Genomic DNA, 22,029 nt, shown 5'->3' on the forward strand with positions numbered 1-22,029 from the left:
GGCAGCGGGGGCCAGCAGTGACGGAGCGGAGGGCTGGATCACATCAAATGCGGGGTTCCATTTCCACTTACCTTGCTTTAATTCATGCAGAAATTACTCACATTTATATAGAAACCTATATTCCGTTTGCAGGATTTTTTTTAACACGTTAAATGTTAACCTACGGATACGGAAGAGGTTAGCTGATTTTTAAATTTATTTCAGTTAAAATTCTGAGAAAAAAGTCAGAATTCTAAGAAAATGTCAGAATTCTGACTTTTTTTCTCAGAATTTTAACTGAAATAAAATTTAAAAATCAGCTAACTTTTTTTCAATCTCAGAATTCTGACTTTTTTCTCCGAATTCTGACTTTTTCCCCATATTAAACTGAAATAAAATTTCAAAATCAGTGAACTTTTTTTTATTTTTCAGTGGCCCTAATCATCTTCCGTATTAACCTCGTTTTTTTCTAAATAATTAGTTCGCAAAACTTAACTTGCAACCCATAAAACCCCATAAACGTTTCACATAAGTATGGAGGGCCAAAAGTGCCTAAATTTTGTGCCACATATTCCTTAAAATTATTGCTTTAAGTTTTTGTTTGGCAGTTAAAAAAACATGAAGGAATTATTGAATAAAATACATAATCTATTACTAGTCATATATTCACTCTAGGAGCCAATTATTTTTTGTAAATAATTAACGTTTTTTGTTTTTGCGCTTAATCTAGTTTATTTTTACTTTATTGTTTGATATCTGTTATGAGATTATGTTTTTTGGATATTTAGTCATGTTCCTTTGTTATGGTTAGTTATGATTAATTGGGTGAATAATTTTTTATAAATAGGCTGTCAATGGTAGGACCAGCATGCATCTGGGTGGATGTATGTTTTTTGTTTTTACCAGCGCAAGAGAAACATGAAGAAAACGTTTGTCTTTTTCTGTTTGCTTGCCTAAGGAGAAAATAAACTGAGGAAATTAAAGGAGTTTACCCGGAATACATTTTCTTTTGCCTGCGTAAAATTATTCTGTGGCCTTTGTGGATTTACTCTTTTTTTTGTGTCAACAAAGCTAGGCCACAACATTCACTGAACCGGGAGGAGACCCAGGACACGCTGGAGGAATAATGGTTATGCCCGAATGTCCGCACTAACCACTTTAGGGCACTATTTAGTGGTCACACCACTTTAGATGAGGGTCCGAATGTTTAGCAGATAAAGAAGTAGTGGACTCGAAATTTCCCACAATGCACCTTGAAAAGTAGTGATCATCCATGGTCCCTAGACGAGCAGATATGTCCCAGAAAGCTTTTAAGGAGAGCCCTCCTCACAAAGCATCATGAGATTTGTTGTCGCCTACGGCTGTTGCTATCTGACAGCAGTGACAAATAACGGGAGCATGGGGAGGTGGAGTTACGTGACCAACTGAGCAAAAAGCAGTGATCATCTGTCCAAACGGTCAGTTAACTGAGCTCACTATAAAGTCCACTATATAGTCTTCGCTCTATATAGTAGTTGTGGGATTTAGGGGTTAGGACGGACATTTTGACACACCCTATGTTTCTCAGGTGGCCTGGATACACCTTGGGATTCCTCGGGAGGAGCTGGCCCAAGTGGCTTGGGAGAGGGACGTCCGTTTTAGTCAGGGTTAACTATGGGCAGTGTTGGGCACATAACTTTGAAAAAGTAATTAGTTATAGTTACTAGTTACTTCTCCCAAAAAGTAACTGAGTTAATAACTGAGTTACTCCACAATAAAAGTAACTAGTTACTAGTAAAAGTAACTATTGCGTTACTTTTGCGTTTCTTGTCCCCATAACCCTCACCACCCGGCCCCCAACTTCTCGCCATGTCTTTCAAAAGCCAGCTGAATAGAGCAGACGACAAAGACAAGAACCTGCAGACAGTTTTGCATTTATTGCAACTCAACGTAAATGACATCAGGGGGGAAGTTTTTTAACAGGGCATTCAGATCTGGTGAGTATATGAAATTAATAACTGGGGATGTCTAATTCTGAAATCCTGTGTGTTTGGGTTGTTATAGATACTGCAACATCTATCTATCCATCTATCTATCTAGATGTGTGTGACATAAAATATGGATCTCCATCCCTGCCACAAAGGCCATCAAATAATGTTTAAAATAAAGAGTATCCATCCATCTATCCATCCAGATTTCTCCCTTTCTCCATATAGGCTATCATTTGATCTTTCACGCTCTCCATAGTTCTCCTGTGGCGCGAGCACAGGGCGACTGTTGCGCGCCTTTAGGGAGCATGCGCGTGTCCTGTCGCTTGCGCAGTGAATCGTGCCGCCTGCGCTGTGCGGAGATGCAGGGGAAACGGTATGTGATGGAGAAACGCAGCTCGACGTAACACCGGTATCTCCATCTGAAAAACGCTGTTTTGCTGCTGGATCCTCCTCACTCTCCATCTCTCTGTGTGTGCTGTACGTTAACACCCGCCAGCGTCTGCAATGGTAACTGCGTTATAGTTACAGTCAAAGTAATTAGTTAGATTGCTCGTTACTAAAACAAGGTAACGGCGTTAGTAACGCTGTTACTTTCAACGCCGTTAGTCCCATCACTGACTATGGGATAGTAACAGTGAGGGAAGAGCATGGGTTTGGCTTTAGAAAGGAATGTAAACTGAATAGAAGTCAAGGTAAAGTTGCAGTAATGATAGCAAGACCTACAGTGTGTTTTTAAGGAGCACTGCACAGGTATTGCAACCCCAATATTTTGTATTGGGGTTGCATTTTAAAGACTGGGTTATTCTTGTATGACCAAAACATAGTTTACTTAACACACAGTGAAGCCTGTTCCTAGTGCATGAATAAACTCCAGAAGGGCTACCCCTTGTCACCAGTCCTGTCGGTGATGTTTATGGACAGGATCTCAAGGCCTTGTTGTATAGAGCAGGGGCCTGGTTTGGAAAACTCAGGATGTCAGTTTTGCTATTTTGCAGATGGTCTGGTTCTGTTGGATTCATCAGGCTTTCAGGATGGACTGGAGCAACTGGAACAAGAGCTGGTTCCTCCGAGTCTGAGGCAATGGTCCTCAACTGGAAGAGGGTAGAATGCCTCCTCTGGGTTGTGCCAAGTGGAGGACTTACCAGTTCATCTATGTTCCCTCATCAGTGGTCACAAAGTATGACTATTGTCTAAAGAACACGACCCATGTGGGCCGCTGACTGGACCGGACCGGGCATTCCCCCCGCCTGCGTTACCGTGCTACTGGTGTCCAGGCTACTGTCACTGGGTCGGTTTGGTCGCTCCGATACTAGCACAACTAGCCCCAGAGCTCACGGCTCGGTTCTGCTTCACTGTAGTCAACCAAAATCCCGGACGATTTTTAAATCCCCCCCAGACATTTTTTAGGTATGAAAAAAGTAGGACATGTCCGGGAAAAAGAGGACGTCTGGTCACCCTACCATATCAACAATTCGATGTTTCAGTGAGTGAGTGTTTGTTGCTATGATGCGTCTTTGCTTAGCAGCTTCGCTCGTTGTAAACCAACTAATCAGCGCACAGCTCATCTAAATGTTCATGAGCGTACCATAAAAAGAAGAAAAGCAGTCGTTTCCTTCTGGGACTAACAACCAGGCTTGCATTAGGGCTCATAGAACAGCAATTATGCCATTTTCAGGCCTACCGATGTTACACACCCTCTTCAGAGACCTTAAGTACCAGTACCAAAATACACTGTATAATCAATCTATGACCCCTTTAAGAAAAAAACACCATTAACGTGATTTAGAATCCAATTTGATGGAAAAACAGATTGCAGTGTATGAAGACGTACCAATTACATGTGGCCATGATGTGGGTTGGACTGCTCACAATTCTCTGCAGTTGTGTAGTTGTAGGTCCAACACAGGTAGACCAGGGGTCTACTTGGACCTACAAAGACACAACCTGGGTTGGATCTATGAAGCACTTTGGCGGGAATGTCATGAGCCTGACAGGAAGAGACACAGTGGTAAAGTGAAACACATCTGCTTTGGGGAAAATACATAGAATTACATGGTAAACCAGTCAGGTTCCTACACAAACATATTGTACACGTCTTGTGCGTATAAAGCAAGCATGGCTGAATGGGACATACAGAATCAATTAAACATTTCAGTAAATTAATTCATGGTAGGAGCTTAGAAATAGAGAAGACCCAAAGTAAAAAAAAGTGATCTTCTTTAAGCTTGATAGAGAGACAACTGTCGTTAAAAGCCTTGGTTGTTTATGTTGTAAAATGGCCAGTACATAATCACATGAATACTCAATCTTACCAGTTGGATGGTCCATGGACCAAAGGGAGACTACAGAGCCAGTATCAGGAAAAATGGACTGAATATGGTAGAGTCAGATGCAAGGGGTGTTGCACCCTTTAGCGATAAAATTATGAGTTGTGTCATCCAGGGAGAGCTCAAAATAGAACCTGCTTCATCCATTCCAAGGCAGTTGTGTGCACAGACTTTTTGAGAAATAAAGGGCACATATAGCATGTCCCCACAAATATAGAGGGTACTTTAGCTTGCATTTTGACTCCTAATAGGGCACTTTAGCACAGACGGTTAGCATGTGTTTTGGATCCAAAGGAGCATTTTTGGGTCCCAAGACAGCAATTGGGCCACAAGGCGGGGGGCGACCGCTCCTGCCGCCTGTTCCTGTGCATGTCATGGTTCAAAGGAGTACATTTAGGAGGTCAGAGCATCTGATTAGGCACCTACATTTGGAGATAAACCAGTCATACCATTGGAAGGAATACCTAGAGGAAGACCCAGCCATTCAAAATTTCAACACTTTCGTTGATGCGCCCTTGGCTGGTCCCCAGCAATTCCTTTTTAAACATCAATCTTTGCACTAAAATATTCTGTCATGATTTGTGTACATTAAGATCTAAAGAGAAGCGCCTTCTCCTGGTCAGATCCTGTAATTCAGTGAAAGGGTGGAGTCAGGGTAAAAATATATGCATTCCCACGAGAAGGAAGGGGTCACTCCACTGGCTGGAAGTTGGAGGGGATTTTGCTGGGAGTTGCAGGGAAGTGGGCTGCCATTTGGCTGGAGTTTGACTGGCAAGGGCCATTTTGAATGGCTGCTACTGTATATATACAGTTTGGCCTTAGGACATGGTGGGATCCCCCTGAATTAGCTGGAGGGTGGGGCCTGAGAGAAGGATGGTTGGGTTTCCCTCTTGGATGGATGATTGGATGTATTTGTCCAAAAACCATTAAATAAAGCCTGACTGTTTTCGATTAGATCATTATTTACTTGATACAGAGGATAAAGTATTGAACACGGCACCAGAAGTGGAAAAAACATAATTTCACCATAAACCGAAAAAGCATGTTGAAGTTCGTTTAAAGTTTGCTGCACAACATTTAGACAAGCCTGTGAAATACTGGGAGAATATAGTCTGGACAGATGAGACCAAAACCGAACTCTTTGGAAGCCATAATACACATCATGTTTGGAGGTCAAATGGCACCGTACGTCACCTCAACAACACCACACCAACAGTGAAGTTTAGTGGTGGGAACATGGTATGGGGCTGTTTTCAGTATATGGTACTGGCAAACGTCAAATAATTGAAGGAAGGATGAATGGAAAAATGTACAGAGACATTCTTGATAAAAACCTGCTGCCATCTACCAGGATGATGAAGATGAAACATGGGTGGACATTTCAGCAAGACAATACCCCAAACACACAGCCAATGAAACACTTAATTGGTTTCCAAGAAAGAAAATACAGCTGCTAAAATGGCCCTATGGAAAGAACTAAAGATTGGAGTTTATGGAAAAGGTCCAAGAAATATTTAAGACTTGAAGAATGTTTGTGTGGAAGAATGGGCCAAAATCACACCTGAGCAATGCATGCAACTAAGTTCACACATGAGGTGCCTTGAAGCTGTCATTGCCAACAAAGGCTTTTGTACAAAGTAAGAAATGATTTTCAGTAAAAGTGTTCAATACTCTTTTACTTGTGCAATTTCACTTAATTACACATAACTTAATTTCTGGACATGTATGGTTTGATTTTTGTTGTACGTGTGGATTGCATGGATTGTTACAGACATCTTTTGAGAATATGTCAATAGCACCTCTAGATTATATATTTACTGAGCGTTTAATACTTTTTTACCCGCTGTACATTATATATTTAATTAATTATATATTATTTTAGGTTTTAAATATTTAATAATACACTGCAGTAGCAAGTTAATCAGTTTAACTGAATAACTATTGAATTTCCTTTTAGAGTAAAAAGTTGAAATGACATCAAGAAGTACATTCACACAAATCTCAAAATCCATTTAGTCTAAGATCAAGTTTAGCAGCTGGTTTAAAGAAAAATATTTTGACAGTCGAAACAACTTTTAACAATTTTCCATCTTAAAGTCTGCTTGGTTACCATCTTTCCTCTTCATATGACAGTTCAAATAATTCACGCCGTTTATAAATACATTACATAAGGAGCACACATGAACTCAAAACCAATGACTCACTGTTCCTGTTCAGGGCAACTGTATTTTGATTAAAGACTACAGAAATCCACAGGCGAACCTTATAGATATATATATATTTAATTAGTGTAAGCTGTTATTCTAGCTCAGCTGCTATCTTTCTGAAAGTAATGCTATGGTGCATACTGTGAATTTCCCAATTACATCTGTGTCACGTTGACTCAAGTGATTGACGTGGGCGTCCACCCACTGTTTATAGAAACATGTGCCGGAAATAACCGATTTGAAAACCTTTGCGCTTGACTCAGACATTCCTATTATTTTAATGTCAAGATGTGATTACTATTATTTCAGATTTATGAGAGCTTTCTCATCCACTTGGTTTCAACCCTCTCCTCTCCCTATATAATTTGACATTACTTATCATTTTGAAGTTGTCCTTCATCCAGTGTTAAGGAGAAATCTCCAGACAAAACATTTTCTTTGAAAAATACCATTAACTCAAAAGCTCAGACAACTTCGTCTTAAATCTTTATTGAATTTCTTCCTTTCAAGTCATTAAACTGCTTCTTCTAGAGTCCATCATAACAATCAACTGTGGTAGCACCCCCCAGTGGCGGGCCATGTTTTGCATTAATGCAGCAAGGGTGTTTTTTCCAATCTGGTTCATAGAAAGTTGTTTGTTTTGGAACTTACTGTTTGCACAAAAAACACTGTATTAATTCAGTCAACCTATCTGGGCAAATAAATACTTACATATCTTGTAATATACATATATACTCCAGAAATTATAACCTTTTTCATCTGTTTTTTTTCAGACATAAAGCCATAAAAATAGATTTTTCTCCTTAATTTCCCCCATATTCATTTTTTTTACCCCAATAAATGGGTGTTGATAATATAAAATATAAAACAGTTAATCACATGTAATCTGCACATTCAAACGTATTACACTGGTCAATTGATTTACGGGTGAGAAGGAAGCTCATCTAAGTAAAAACAGTCAGAAATGCATAGACAGGAAAACAGTTAGAAGAAGCAGAATGGAAAGTATGGTACAGTTACATAAGCTGTTAATCAATCTGGTCCAACTTGTTCAAATAAAGACACACAGACAGAAGCCGTTTCAGACAGTAAGGTAAGATCCCTGGTCTCTTACTCGTGATCTACCCAGCGACTCGCGCGGTTACAATAAAGGGGGCAACTTCTGAGGGTAAAACCTTTCCACAATGTAAAATAAAGCTTTGATGGCCCCCTCTGTGTGAATATATGCCCCCTCTGGGTCCCCTCCCTTTGCTGGGGCAAAACCACAGTTAAAAAGCAGAGATGTTTATAATTGCTGTCAAAGCTCGTCTTTCTCCATCTGCTTAAAAGCCTCCAAGTCTTCCCGCCAATCAGCTAGCAGTTCATCCACTGAATGGCTGTCTGAGTCTGTGTCACCTTGAGGCTCTTCAGTCTTCTCAGAGTCTCTCTCCTGTTGGGGCTGAGCAGCATCTACCTGTGGTTCTATGGCTCTGTTTTCCTCCTCTGTTCTGACTTCTCCTGCAGAACTGACCTCCTCTTGAGCAGGAGTAACTTCCTCAGGAGAAGATTCCTCCTGCTCCTCTGTGCTCATTTGTGACTGGCTAACAGGTTCGAATGAAGTGGGAGTCGTTGCTTCGGTTTGACAGTCCTCCTCCTCCTCTTGCACATTTACACCTAAAAATGAAGCAAGGGTGCGATAAGCTATCATGCAGAAAAATCAGTACAAGTAGCATACACTTTTTTCTTTTTGTGCCAGTAATCCTAACAGGCTTCCCTTCCAGGTCAAAAATAGAACAGTTTTCATAAAGAGGCTGTCAACTCGAACAGCATGGTGCTGATGGTGAGTCATGTTTCCTGCAGGATAAAGCCTTCCTCACATAGCTGTGCAGCCAAACCGAGACGTGTGATAAATGGAAAAAATAAAGAAACTTCCCTGATAATTTTCACCCGATTCTAAGAATACAAATGATTATAAATATATATAAATGCATACGTACAAGGCTACTGTGACATTACAGAGGTTAGAAAATAGGTTAATAAATATTTTTTTTACAGCAAAAGTAAATAATCAAATCATTTACAAGGAGAATAATATTTCAAAGCAGTGGAATTATTAACACTGCACCACAAGTACAGCACATATTTGGGTGGATGGATGGAGGGTTCAATGCGTAGATAAATGGGTGGACAAATTGGTGGATGGATGGTGCAATGGATGGATGGATGGATGGATGAACAGTTGGGTGGATGGATGAAAGAAAGGATGGGTGGGTGGGTGGATGGATGGATAGATGGATAAATGGGTGAATGGGTGGATGGATGGATGGATGGACGGATGGAAAGATGGATGGATGAATTGACGGTCAGGTGGACTGACGGATGGGCAGACGGATGAGTGGATGGACGGACAGATGGGTGGATTGATGGATGAACGAATGGGTGGATGAATGGGTGTATGGCTGGACAGACAGTTGGGTGGATGGGTGGATGGATGGACGGGTAGATTGACGGAAAGGTGGACTGACGGACGGGCGGATGGATGGATGGACGGTAGGTTAACGGATGAGCGGGTTGATGGATGGGTGGGTGGGTGGTTCTGTTTGAGAAGCACTCAGAGAAGTGGGAAAAGAAGAGATCACTTACTGCCCTCAATCAGACTTCCAGGCAGAGGTTTACCTTTGAATATAGTTGCTGCTCATCAAAAGGAGTAAAAGTAACAAAAAGCAACAGAAACAAAGAAAAAGAGGGGAAAATTTTAAAGTTATAAGATATAGAGGTAAGATCAGAAGTAAAGAAATATTTGAATATGATGTGATGAATTTGCTCCACTGTGTCTGGCTCTAACCACAGGTGGTTAGCTTCCAATTATTCTCCAAATCATTTAAACATCTTATTTCATAAAACTAAGCCAATAGAGACTCAGTCAGTGGGGAGTCTGGGGCCAAGTGATGTGATTAAAACATGTAAAGAGTTATATTTGAAGTCTGGGACTAAAGGAAAGAATAAAGTCACACCTCTGTCTCTGGCTTTGTCGCTCAGAAGAACTTCTACCTCTCTGTACTCCTTCAGCGCCTCCAGCAGGATGTTCCCCTCTTTATGAAACAGGAAGAGCAGAGGCACTGTGACGTCATCTGTGCTGCGGCCGTCTCCGGCCATCTGAAACAGAGGAGCTGTGTCGCTGCTGCTGCCCTCATTGTCGTCTAAGAGAGAAGAAAAACAAAACCGCTGAAAAAATATCCACAAAAAATGATTGGCTCTAAGCTAGTTCTCTATATTACGGCTTTTAAATAAACTGCACAAAATTTGTATTCCTAAAACCAGATGTCCTTAATGTAAAAGGATGTTGAATAGAGCCTGATTGATTCCACAAAGCGCTGTTTAATTGTTCGCCCATCCTGTTGGGTCTAGCGCAATGCTAGACTGGATGTCTTGAAAGCTAATGCACTTATAGCCCACTAATCTAGTCACAGAGCATTCAGCATCTGTCTGGTGCAGCTTGCTATCCACTGACCGATGACTATGCCTCCAATGGCGCCGGCCTTCTGGATGTTCCTCGCCTTCTCTGCAAACATGCACTGTCCGCGCTGCAGCAAAGCGATGTGGCCCTGGACGTACTCGACGTTTGTTATCTCAGTGCAGCCGCTGTAAGGTTCGGCCACGGTCACAAAACCTCGTACCTGCACGACGGATGAAAGGACAAAAATGGAAAGAGGCACCAATAAATCACTCATCCATCTAAATTGAACATCTAAAACCCAAATAAATTATATTCCAGAAGAAGCTTTCTGCTAAGAAATAGGGAAAGATGTATTCATCCCTCCAGCAGAGGCACAAGCACACCCACCCCAGTGGAACTTTTGGACAGGTCTGTGCCAAACTGTGCTGGTCCAGCAGTTAGAACCACTCTGCCAAAGAACGGATGGGAGACGATCTGGATGGCTCTGGGAGGAAGCTGCTCCTTCTGCTGCTGGCTCGACAGCTCCATCATCTCCTGCATGAAACGCACCCCGTCCTCTGCTGCTACTGCGCTCACAGCCTAAATGGAGACGCCACAGAGTGGAAGAGGAGACAGTCTTTAAAGAAATAAAATTAAAATGCCTCAAAGAAACACCACAAATACAAGAGAGGGGTGACAAAATTCTTTCAGTTTTAAGGGGAACCAGCTGCGTGTTTTGGATTCTTGCTGTCATATTAACCTGAGTAGCATGCTGGACCAGCTGCACCCGGCCATCTTTCAGGTGGATGAGACTAACGCCCATCCTCCGAAGCAGCTCCAGGTGTTCAGGATTGTTCGCCATGAAGTCCTGAGCTCTCAAGGGAGGACGGCCCATGCCAGGTTCCCTAAAGGAAGAGTGAAAAGTATTGAGTAAAACCCATGGCCTTCTACAGAACAAAGCCCCTGTAACTGAAGCAGAAGAGGAGCAGCTCAGCCGTTACATGAGCACAGGACTTTGAGCTGGTTAAACCAGTATTCTCGCATACCTGTACGGGGCAGGACGGGGACAGCTCTTGTCCACGGCACTTCGAATTGGCTCTCTCAGGCTGCGAGGGAAGGCGGGATCGGGAAACATGAGCCGAGTGTTAGGACACGTCCAGTCAAAGTTGGAGTCATCCAGCTCCTCCTCAGACTGAAATGGCAGGAATGGTTTGATCATTACCGAGTCGTGCTTCAACGCTTCTATCAAGTTTCTGAAAAATGTCAATTATAAAATAAATCACCGTTCTGTTAGAGGGAATGGATGATGAGTTGGGCGCTGTGGAGAGAGACAGAGGGAGTAAATGTGCCTCTGTTGTAAAGACGTAGTCTTCCACGTCAAAGGGAATGTCTTCAGCTTCAGCAAACAGCAGGAAGAGGTATTTAAACATCTCAGCGAGGAAAAAGGAGTCCATTCTGTAAAAAAAAAAAAAAACAACAGAGGATGAAACATAAAGCAGGATTTAGTTCCTCAGTTTATTTGCTACCAAATAAAGCCCAAGGACCTGATTTAAGTTGACTAGGATCTTTGTTCTATCATAACAAAAGCTTCTGGGTTTACATGTCCCCAACCAGCACAAACTGAATGATTTGTTTAAATCCTAGATATAAAATATTTAACTCATCGAAATTTTGTAGCATTATACAAAGCTGACTTGAGTTTGCCTTGATACCAGCATGTTGGATATTTGACTTAAAGGGTGTCATTTGTTTTTTTCATGTGTATAAATTCTTTTTAATTACATTGTAATAATTAATATACCATTTAACCAACATTTTTTCTCCTTTTATGTTAATGTCATTGTCAGTGATGGGACTAACGGCATTGAAAGTAACGGCGTTACTAACGCCGTTACCTTGTTTTAGTAACGAGTAATCTAACTAATTACTTGGACTGTAACTATAACGCAGTTACCATTGCCGACACCCCATTACTACGCGTTACTCAGGTCGCACAATGAACCTTTTTTCATGATAGGACTCGTGCGCGCCTTGTCATGAGAGAGGGGAGGATGAGCTTGGCTGATGTATAGTGAGATTCTGTCTGTCAGTTGGGTAGGTGGGTGTTTCTGCTGGTAGCCTTTCTCCATAGCCTATATGGAGAAAGGGAGAAATCTGGATGGATGGATGGATGGATGGATGGATGGATGGATGGATGGATGGATGGATGGATGGATGGATGGATGGATGGATGGATGGATGGATGGATGGATGGATGGATGGATGGATGGATGGATGGATGGATGGATGGATGGATGGATGGATGGATGGATACTCTGCCTTTTCGACCTACTGTATTTATTATTTTAAACATTATTTGATGGCCTTTGTGGCAGGGATGGAGATCCATATTTTATGTCACAGACAGAGTATATATGGATAGATAGATGGATAGATAGATGGATAGATAGATGATAGATAGATGTTGCAGTATCTATAACAACCCAAACACACAGGATTTCAGAAATAGACATCCCCAGTTATTAAGTTCATATACACACCAGATCTGAATGCCCTGTTAAAAAACTTCACATGGCGTTCCCCCCTGATGTCATTTACGTTGAGTTGCAATAAATGCTAAACTCTCTGCAGGTTCTTGTCTTTGTCGTCCGCTCTATTCAGCTGGCTTTGGAAACACACGGCGAGAAGGTGGGGGCTGGGTGGTGAGGTTTACGGGGGCGAGAAACGCAAAAGTAACGCAATAGTTACTTTTACTAGTAACTAGTTACTTTTATTGTGGAGTAACTCAGTTAGTAACTCAGTTACTTTTTGGGAGAAGTAACTAGTAACTATAACTAATTACTTTTTCAAAGTAACGTGCCCAACACTGGTCATTGTTACTTATGCTGTTTTGTATTGTAATCAAATACATGTTTTCATTTTACTATAATATAATAGGGCTTTAAAAAAAAAATCAATTTATTTAACTTTGCTAACAGTTAGTGTTAAAACGTTTAACTTTAAATTAGAAAGAGTAGAACACAACTGTGAACTTAAAGTATCAAATACTTTGCAGAGCCTCCTTTTAGAGCCAACCAGAGTGGTTTTTTTATCCAATCTTCTTTAATAAATAGTTTTAAGTTCAGTCAGAGTGGATGGACGGCATCACCAAACTTAAACCTTTGGGATGAATTAAGTCCTAACTTTAACTGGGCCAATCGCAGCCCATGAATGTGCTTTGAAAGGTTTCCTTACATTGACTCTTCCCTACAGCATGAAGCTGCCACTACCATGTTATACACTGGAGGTGGAGAGTTACTTTGTTCCACTAACAGCACGTTGCAAATAACGTTAAAAGTTATGTTGTATTAGACTAAAAAATATTTTTCCAGGTTTGCCATTTCTCCAATATAATAAAAGTAAACAGTTCTCCTTATGAAATTCTTCCTGCAGCTCTTTGATTTAGGCCACATCAGTCAAATGCACAACTTAAACCAGTCCTGTTAACAGATTGTCCCACCCGAGCAGTGGAACTCTGCAACACCTCCAGAGTTAGCATCGGCTACCTGAATTGCTTTTTGTTTCAAAATGTATGGAGTGAATTTTGTTCCATTATTGTTGCAAGCAAAGAAAGCATTTTGTAAATTAATATTTGCAAAACTAAATAAAATCCCGAAAACTCTGAAAAGTGTTTTTGTTAAAAACAAAAATTATTTCAGACTAACTTTGCCGTTTTCTCAGATTTTACACCTTCAATTTTTTTATTGGATTTTTGCATCTTTGTTAAATATATTTTTCTAAATCTCTTAAGTTTCTGTTTAGAGCTTATTTTTGAGTGTTACATTCTTTTTAAATTGTGTTTTTCAGATCCCATTCTCTTCACCTCTGGGAACATGCAACATTTCCATTGGTCAAGAGCGACCGTTTGTATCGAGCTTAAAGTGAAGAGAATGTGATCCTTAAAATGCACGTTGGAAAAAAATCCAATTAGTAAAACTAAATCTGAAAACAAAATTAGAAAAAAGAAAAAATCTATGTAAAAATATACATAAAATATAAAAAGAAAACATTTTTTTTTTTTACATAAAATCTTTTTCAGGATAAGACATTTGATTAGATTTTATTTAAAATTCAAACCACAGATTGCAATTTTGAAATTTCCATTTACAAAACAAAAAATTACAATTACAATGTAATATAGTGAAACCTTTTTGTTTGTGCTGTGACAGAAGTTGGAAAGGTTTAAGATGTTTTTGTTTTTTTTAAAAAGCAATGGATGTATGGCATTTAAAGTACTATGACCATGTCTAGTCAGTATATCATCATTGCTGAAAACATGAATCTGTTTATACTGACCGGTCTTCGTGGCTTCCAGTGCGCACATCCTTCATAGCAGCAAAACCACAGGGAACCCGAGCGAAGCGGTTGAGGTTTTCCAGGATGGTGCGACCTGCCTCCAGGTAGTAAGGGTCTCCTGTGGCCTGGTGGGAAAGGGAGCAAAGAGGTGGGGTCATTGGGAGCGTCCGTACATTAGCTATTAAAAGCCGTTAAAATGGAGGCTAAAACAAAGACAAACAATTTCACAGATGTTCCATAACATCGTCTGGCAGATAAGTAAATTATGATCGATCCTCTGACGGTGAAATAAGTCAGAATAATGGATATTTCCATCTATGCTGGGGCAGTGAAGAGAAAAGATATCACTTGGAAAATCACCTTATAAAGGAAGTAGGTGCTCTCTGCAAACTCGGGCCTCAGGGGATGCTGTGCCCAGTGTACCCTGAAATCAGTGGTGAACGCCTGAGGAAAAACAAAGAAGGGGGAAGCGGTCAGCACATCAGAGCAAACGAGGACCAGTAGACAAAACTAAAACATACAGAGCTTTGCTGGAGCGCTGCAATCATAAACATCACTGTAATGACAGCTGCAAATCTCTACAATTAACACACAAAAAAAAAAACACAAAAAAAATTAAAGTCCAACATATAATCAGCAGAGGTTTGCCTTCATTTGGAGTTAGTTTTAGTTGGGGAATACAAATCATGTTAAATCTGGTGCAGTAACAGATTACCTCTGGGAGGAAGTTGTGTTTTTTAGTAACCTGGTACAACATCTCATGAGTTTCGATAGCAGGACGGATATCTCCCTTCAACACCTGAAACATAAGCAACATTCATCGGGTTAAAGAAACTCCGAAATACCAGACAGGAGACCTGATCTTTGTGGACCAGCGCAAGCGGATCTGACCTGCAGACCGGGGAAGAAGGCCAGCAGGGAGTCCATCCAGGTGCGAGCAGGAAGCAGGGGTTTGTGGATGTGGACGTCCAGCAGCAGAGGAGGCTGGCTGATATATTTCATAATGGATGCATAGTGCTACACATGCAGGAGAGATGGGATATAGGAAACTACATTTTTAGATGCACATCCATGTCCCGAAGAGCTTAACGCCCCTGGAGTCATGACCTTAAGCCTGCTTAGCATTATTAAATATTTAATGCCAAGTATGAACAAATCAATAATAAACATATTATTCACTGAGTGCTTAAAGCTGAAAAACTGACATGGTTTTAACCACACATGATAAAACTGTCTAAAAATATGTATTTTAGGAATTTCCCATCATGCCCCTGGAGCATATGACAGAAAAGAGAGAGAAGTATCTCAGGTAATGGGCTAAAGCTCCGCTGATATTGACTCATGGACCCTCCTATCATTCATGATAGAAAACAGATCAATAGATGACGTCTGGGACCTTAAAAGCATGCCACGGAACATTATTTAGGACTTAGGAGATATAAAGAAGTTTAAAAGCATAATCTTGCTTCAGTATGTAAAGGGATGCTCTCATGACTAATGTTATTATAAAGGAGGGGAATCGATTTGCTCTATGGGGTGTGTGCATGTGTGCGTCCTCACAATATTAAAACGCTGCAGAAACAGGTCATCTCCCAGGAGGACGTAAGCCTTTAGCAGGTATTCATAGTAGGAGTCTATTCCTGCTCCAACGCCGCTGTCTGCAAGCAAACAGAAGAGATCTTTTAAAAGATTTCTGCTGCCTGACATGGAGATCAATGGCCAAGGGTTTCCTTTGAGGCCATCCAACCTTTGGTCCAAATGAACTGATATTTTTAAACTCCATGAACTCTCACCTCTTCTGACCCACTCTCCTGAGTGGATGTTAATGGTGGTCCCCACCAGGTTGCTGTGTCTCTGTCTCTTCTCCCACAGAAAGTCCAGGGCTCTCCGCGCATGGTCCTGCCAATGCATGAAAAACAGGTTACTACAAATCTAAAAAACAATAATAAATCTACAGTGTGTATTATTTACTGCCTGCTTCTCTGCTCCATCAGCAGTTCACAGCTGCCAAGGTAAATAATCAGTCTCTGGTTGAATCAGCATAACAGACTGCCTTGCTAAATTACAAATACACTCCCTGAACTTTCTGTTTTTTTTGTTTGTTTGTTTATTTGGTGAAGTTACACACAAATTGCCAGTGTTAGGAAAGTTCTCTTTCTACGTGAACTAGTTCAAAGTTCAGTTCACACATTTTAAAATGAACTAGTTCGGTTCATAGTTCATAATTCAAAATTTTGAACTAAGTTCACAGTTCCAAAAAATGAACTAGTTAATAATTCTTTTTTTTCATATATTGCTCAATTACACCATAGCCTACTGTAGAACCACAGACAGCAATTATTTTATCAGTTGTAACACTCAAACTGTGCGTCAGATTTCATCTTCATATCCAGTTTTGAATCCTTATCCAACCAGGGTTTACATTAGCATTGAGGGGACAGCATTTCCCCATTGTTGCTTTAATGCTTTGTTGCTGTCCATTCACTTCACACTAGTAGCAGCTGCAGCTTTCACCCCTACAGTATATTCTCAAAAACATCAGGAAAAATGTGCTGCTTGAATGGTCTTTTTTATGAGTAATTATTAAAAGAAAAACAGGAAAGTTGTCTTTAAGGTGCAAATGTTTTTTTAATTTTAATATTTTTTTCCATTTGAAATTCCATTTCAGTACATACTAAGAAGGAATCCTGGAATCCTGGAAAATTATACCAGGCAGGTTTAAGTGCCGATTTTTTTACTGAAAGCCGGCGGGCAAAGTTTGCAGAGAAATTTAAGATTGTTGCCATCATCCTCACCGACCACCTGGTCATAAAACTGTTTTAAGTGATCATACTGCTGCTTTGTCGCCTCCATGGTTGTCTCCATGCTGCTGCGGCTTCCACGCTGCAATTTGTTTCGATGACGCACGCGGCTGTAGGCTACGACAATGGTAGCTGGTGTTGCCAGATTGGGTGTTTTTCCCGCTACATATTAAGGCCTGTTTACGGTGTGATTTAGCCGGGGTTTCGCCTGGAGGACTCTATAGAAATTTGGCAACCTATTGAACGGAGCTGAACTGAGAGAGCGTGCCGTTCACAGACACCAGAATGAACGAGTTCACAATAACGTTCATCAGGCAGTAATACAGTACGTTCAGTTCACGTTCGACCAAAATATGAACGAGTTCATGAACTTTCGTTCAATGAACGCGTTCAGGCACAACACTGCAAATTGCTAGCATCACAAAGTTGTGTGTGACTATGCATGACTGTGAAGTGGTGGGAAAATCATATGTGCTTTTGCTTTTTCATTAAGAATCAAAACTGAAAAGTGTGACCTAGTAGCAAGACGAAAGCCACAACAGGCCAAGATAAAGTTTTTTGGCCCACATACGAAGCCCTGTGCTTGGCAGAAAACCAACACTACTCATTACCCCAGGCACAGCATTCCCACAGTGAAACACGGTGGTGGCAGCATCGAGAACAGGGAAGCTGCTTAGAGTTAATGAGAAGACAAAGGGGAGTAGAGAGAGAATTAAAACTTCTTGTCAGGTACTCTTTAAATATTCTACCTTTCCACAAGTTGTTGTTTTTTTTTTTCTTCCTATCGTCTAACACTTCACTGTTATCAGTGACATATGTTTGTTTTTCCTGCTGCCGTCTCTAGAAGCAGACATCTGCTGTGAGAAAGACATCTGTAAACTAAAGCAAACTAAACCCAGTCAAGAGCTGACTGAGTTTACTTTTACAAAAGGTGTTCAGGTACTTTCACAGATATGTTTTACATTTCTGCAGCACTAATTCATTTTGTATTACTATATGAGTTTTAATCAAATGGTTTATGCATTACAGGCCATTATTTTCCAACTATAACCTAAAGTAGCAAAAATAAAAAATGTAGATGCATTAACTAAATCCGCCTCTTAGATGATTTGCATTGTTCCTTGGAGAAAAAGAATAGAAACATGAACAATGATGCACTTTCTAGATCAGAGCTTTCTTTCCTATAACACAAAAGTCAACTAATAAGGCAGCGTTTATTCAACCACACCTTTAGATTTCAGTAGCTTTTAAGTAAACAACACCAAACAGGATGTCTTGAGGCTGGAATAAACCTAACCACCAACAGCTAACTAGCTACTTGAATCTGTATTAAAGCATATTTCTGAGATATTTTATCTGATTAGTGTATAAACAAGTTTGATCTGTGCAAAACTGTAAGCTTGAATAGATACCAAATTGTCTTATTTTCTATTCATGATCTTAAGTAAGCTAGATGTACTTGATGGATGGAGCTAAAGTATTTGATGCTTTATACACGAATGTCTTTTCTGCAGGGTTATAAGCTTTGTGGTAAAGTTTTTACATAAATTACATTCCCACACTGGCTCTAAAATATAACTTATTTTGTTTTATGAGTCAGACCAGTTTAGCACAAAAATTATCAGTCAAATATAACCCTAAAAACTGGAGGTTAATATAAACAGGTTGATTATCACGCTGATGAATGGAGTTTCTACCTCAAACACAGGGTCTCCGGTGAAGCGGCTTAAGGCAGCAAACTCCAGGATCATGGTGCCTGCGCACGCCGTGCAGGTGTCCGTTTCTGTACCAGTCCTTGTCTCTGGTCCCCTGACGCCATGTTTCAAGTTTATCTTGTAATTAAAAGAGAGAAAAAAAATGAAGCATTAAAGACCTGTTTTTTGTTTGATTGATTTGCAACAGACTCCACGCAGAAACAAGTCAAGCATGAAATTGTCTTCAGAGCTCTCTCAGTCTCAGGCGGTGCAGTAAAGCGAAAAATACAAATAAGTTTTGATCCGAGACGGATTGCATCTTATTTGCATTTTAAAAGTTTATTGTTTGGAATGAATTAAAAATACATATTTTAATAGAATACACAAAGATGTTTTTTCTGCTATATGACAATTACAATAAGATTTTACTTTATTTCTGAGCATGTTATGATGAGAACTGCGACAGTCTGAAGGTGAATTAGAGTCCGTCTCACCCTGGGATAAGGCAGGCCGCTGCTGGTGTTGAAGGCTGGCAGCAGTCGGAGTCCCAAGTCTTTGGCCATATGCAGAAGCTCATCTTTGTACCACTGCATGTGCCCTCCTCCCTCTTTCAGCATCACAGCCATAGAATGGCCACCAAGAAGACCCCTGTGAGAAAATGGTAAAAAAATAAAAATATAACATCAGTGCAACAGAAGCCACTGCGTCTCTTATTTTGTATCAAGTCAGATCAGGTGTCCAGTGTTTACTTAAGCCTCTCAGTAAAATAAGTTGTCATAGATAATACTACAGAAATAAGAAATATATGTTGCCAGGTTAGTTAAATCTCACCCAAGGACTCGGATGTTAGTTTCAAAGACTGACACCACGATGTCGTTATCCAGCCGCACATCTGAAAGGACTCTCCTGACAGCAGCTTCAAACTCTGTCGTCTTATTCAGCAGCTGCAGAAAAAAGACAAAATCAACCACAGTTACAAGGCAAATAAAAGCAGTTTAAAGCTAAAAAAATAAATAAATAAATACAAGCCAAGCTAAAACTAAAAGATTATGTAAATTTTACGGAATTTGTATTTGTTTGGTTTTTATTGCTTTGCTTGTTTTCTTTATTTTTGTCTAACTTTACAGTTTAGGAAAAGCGAATTACTTTGATATCACCCGACTAATTTGACCAATGTTGTTAAGCTGTGCTATTCTGGGATCAGTGGATTCTTGTAGATTCTTCTCTGAATGCTTTTATTGTGCAGAAGAACCCCTGCTACATTTACAAATTGTTGTACATACAATATTATTCAACAAATCATGCAAAGTAACTAAATATCAAGAATACTCACCACCAAAGTGTCCAAGGTGTCTATGAGGGTCAAAGAAAACCTAGAAGAGACAGAAAATTAATCTTAAATATAAAGTTAATTATTACTCAACAGATAAGGAGTCTTTTTTTGGTATTTCATGGTATTTATTACAATGATAGAAAAAGACCTTTGACATTTATTCATCACATTTTTTTGTCATAAATCTGCGACTGTGTTTAGTCATGAAAACAACCACTCGTCTAATATCAAAACATACTGCAATGGTTACCTCTTATCAGAGCTACGTAAGTGCCAAACATCTCAGAACAGATGAAATGAATCATAATTTAAAGCAAAAACAGAACCCTTTGATGATGAGCTCATTAAAAAAATCTCCTTTACATAGTCAATTTCTGGCTTTTGCAAAAATTGACCCTAAGGAGTTAATCGTTATAATCAAAGGATGAATTTTTAATATAACACATTTTTTGTTCCCACAGTAACATGAAACAGAAAAACAAAACAATGCATGCTACTTACTTCCCAAGTGCATCATCAACGTCTCCTCGACTGGGTTCAAGCCCACGTACCCTACCTCTGCAGGTCAGAGGCATCAGCTCATCTGCGGGGTATGCATGATCCTGGAATGATGAAAAAAAAAAAAAAGGGATTTCCATGATGCAGAATTTTTGTTTTTAAACAGAATATGACCAAACTGTTCAAAACAAATGAATGGTTAAACATAAAGCTGTGGACAAGATTGTGCTGCATAAGTATTCAGATGTTCAGATACATATACCAAGTCAAGAAAGTTTTAAACACAAATGAAATCTTACCATGTAATTCTGATAAGCATGGTCAAACATCTCCACCACCTGGTTCCTTTAATAAAAACACAAAACATTAGTATAAAGTTATTTTTCTGTCATTTATCAATCAGGTCATTTAACTTACCTTAACTTTTGCTTCTCCTCTCGGGACATAGCATCTCCAAAATGGCATAATGCTCCCAAGAGCATCAACAGGCCAAGAACAGGTTGCATGTTAGGAAGTGTGGGGATGATCGCAGCAATGAGCACACAGCTGCAGTTTATACCAAAGATCCAGTCATCACCACAACCCTGACCCAAACAGACACCATGACACTCACCCACTTACGCCTTTGAGTTCATATCTTTAAGTTAATCTGATCTACAGCGAATCCAAAGGTTAATATCTGCGCCCCCAACAAATAAAAGTGCAATCCAAGGGTTGAGAGGAATGTTGTTTCTTTCAAGTACTTAGATGTCAAAGTAAATGCACAAGAAATGAGATGTGAGCAGTGCAAACAGTTTCAGGTCCTGTTTACCTTTCCAAACTGTCACCTGAACCCATGCCACACACCCACAAGGAAGAGACAGACATTTAAACTCTGCATTTAAGCAAACACCTTCAGTTAAACAAAACCAAACGTGCCAATGACAAGGGAATCATCTAATCTGGTAATTAAGGCCAGCGATATAAACACTAATGTGTAACGATCAGTTTTCAATGTCGTTATAACAGTTCAGCATGACTTTAACCAAACAAGATAGAACTAAATACTTTAAAAAAATATATATCTACAACCCCGAGTACGCTCTTCCCATAGCTAGAAAGTTAGCTTTCAAAGACACAAGTTAATGATTTCCTCCGCTTGACAGTTTTCCATCTCTCGTCAGCAGCCAAGCACTTGTCAAAGCTTAATTAGCTAGCAATGCTAATAAAAACAGTGCAAATGACAACGCCCGAATCTTGTTTCCTAAATATATTTTCAAATAGCGTCCTAGTTGTTAGACAGCAAAGGTTGTCGGGCTAATTCCTCGGTAATTTAGCACCTAAAGTGAGTTAACTCGCCGAGTACATGGGGTTCCGCTTACAAACTAGCCGTCTTCCTAGCCGGATACTCTAAGGAAACGTCAACAACATCCGCTTCCGTTTCTTTACCCTGAGTTTAGTTTTCCGGGCACAAATTTACTTCAGACGGAT

General features: G+C 40.1%; 1 protein-coding gene across 2 annotated transcripts; it reads right to left on the bottom strand.

Annotated features, from left to right (window-relative positions):
- Nucleotides 1-7,346: 7,346 nt before the first annotated feature.
- Nucleotides 7,347-21,980, bottom strand: edem3 (ER degradation enhancer, mannosidase alpha-like 3). Of its 2 annotated transcripts, XM_038279034.1 has the most exons (21): nucleotides 20,977-21,980; nucleotides 20,859-20,904; nucleotides 20,563-20,663; nucleotides 20,062-20,101; nucleotides 19,560-19,672; nucleotides 19,223-19,376; nucleotides 18,732-18,866; nucleotides 16,027-16,132; nucleotides 15,794-15,891; nucleotides 15,125-15,250; nucleotides 14,949-15,032; nucleotides 14,594-14,677; nucleotides 14,234-14,358; nucleotides 11,182-11,353; nucleotides 10,945-11,090; nucleotides 10,659-10,803; nucleotides 10,307-10,498; nucleotides 9,974-10,139; nucleotides 9,477-9,662; nucleotides 9,106-9,153; nucleotides 7,347-8,136 (listed from the first exon to the last, which is right to left on the bottom strand). In XM_038279034.1, the coding sequence occupies exons 1-21, from the start codon at nucleotides 21,063-21,065 to the stop codon at nucleotides 7,781-7,783; spliced, it is 2,712 nt and encodes a 903-aa protein (XP_038134962.1). In that variant the 5' UTR covers nucleotides 21,066-21,980; the 3' UTR covers nucleotides 7,347-7,780. The 2 variants fall into 2 exon arrangements, with proteins under 2 accessions (XP_038134962.1, XP_038134963.1); XM_038279035.1 differs by lacking the exon at nucleotides 9,106-9,153 and having other exon boundaries at nucleotides 20,977-21,973.
- Between the last annotated feature and the right edge of the window lie 49 nt (nucleotides 21,981-22,029).

Source organism: Cyprinodon tularosa, unplaced genomic scaffold (assembly GCF_016077235.1).
Source record: "Cyprinodon tularosa strain WSP-4 unplaced genomic scaffold, ASM1607723v1 ctg147, whole genome shotgun sequence".
Classification (NCBI taxonomy): Eukaryota; Metazoa; Chordata; class Actinopteri; order Cyprinodontiformes; family Cyprinodontidae; genus Cyprinodon; species Cyprinodon tularosa.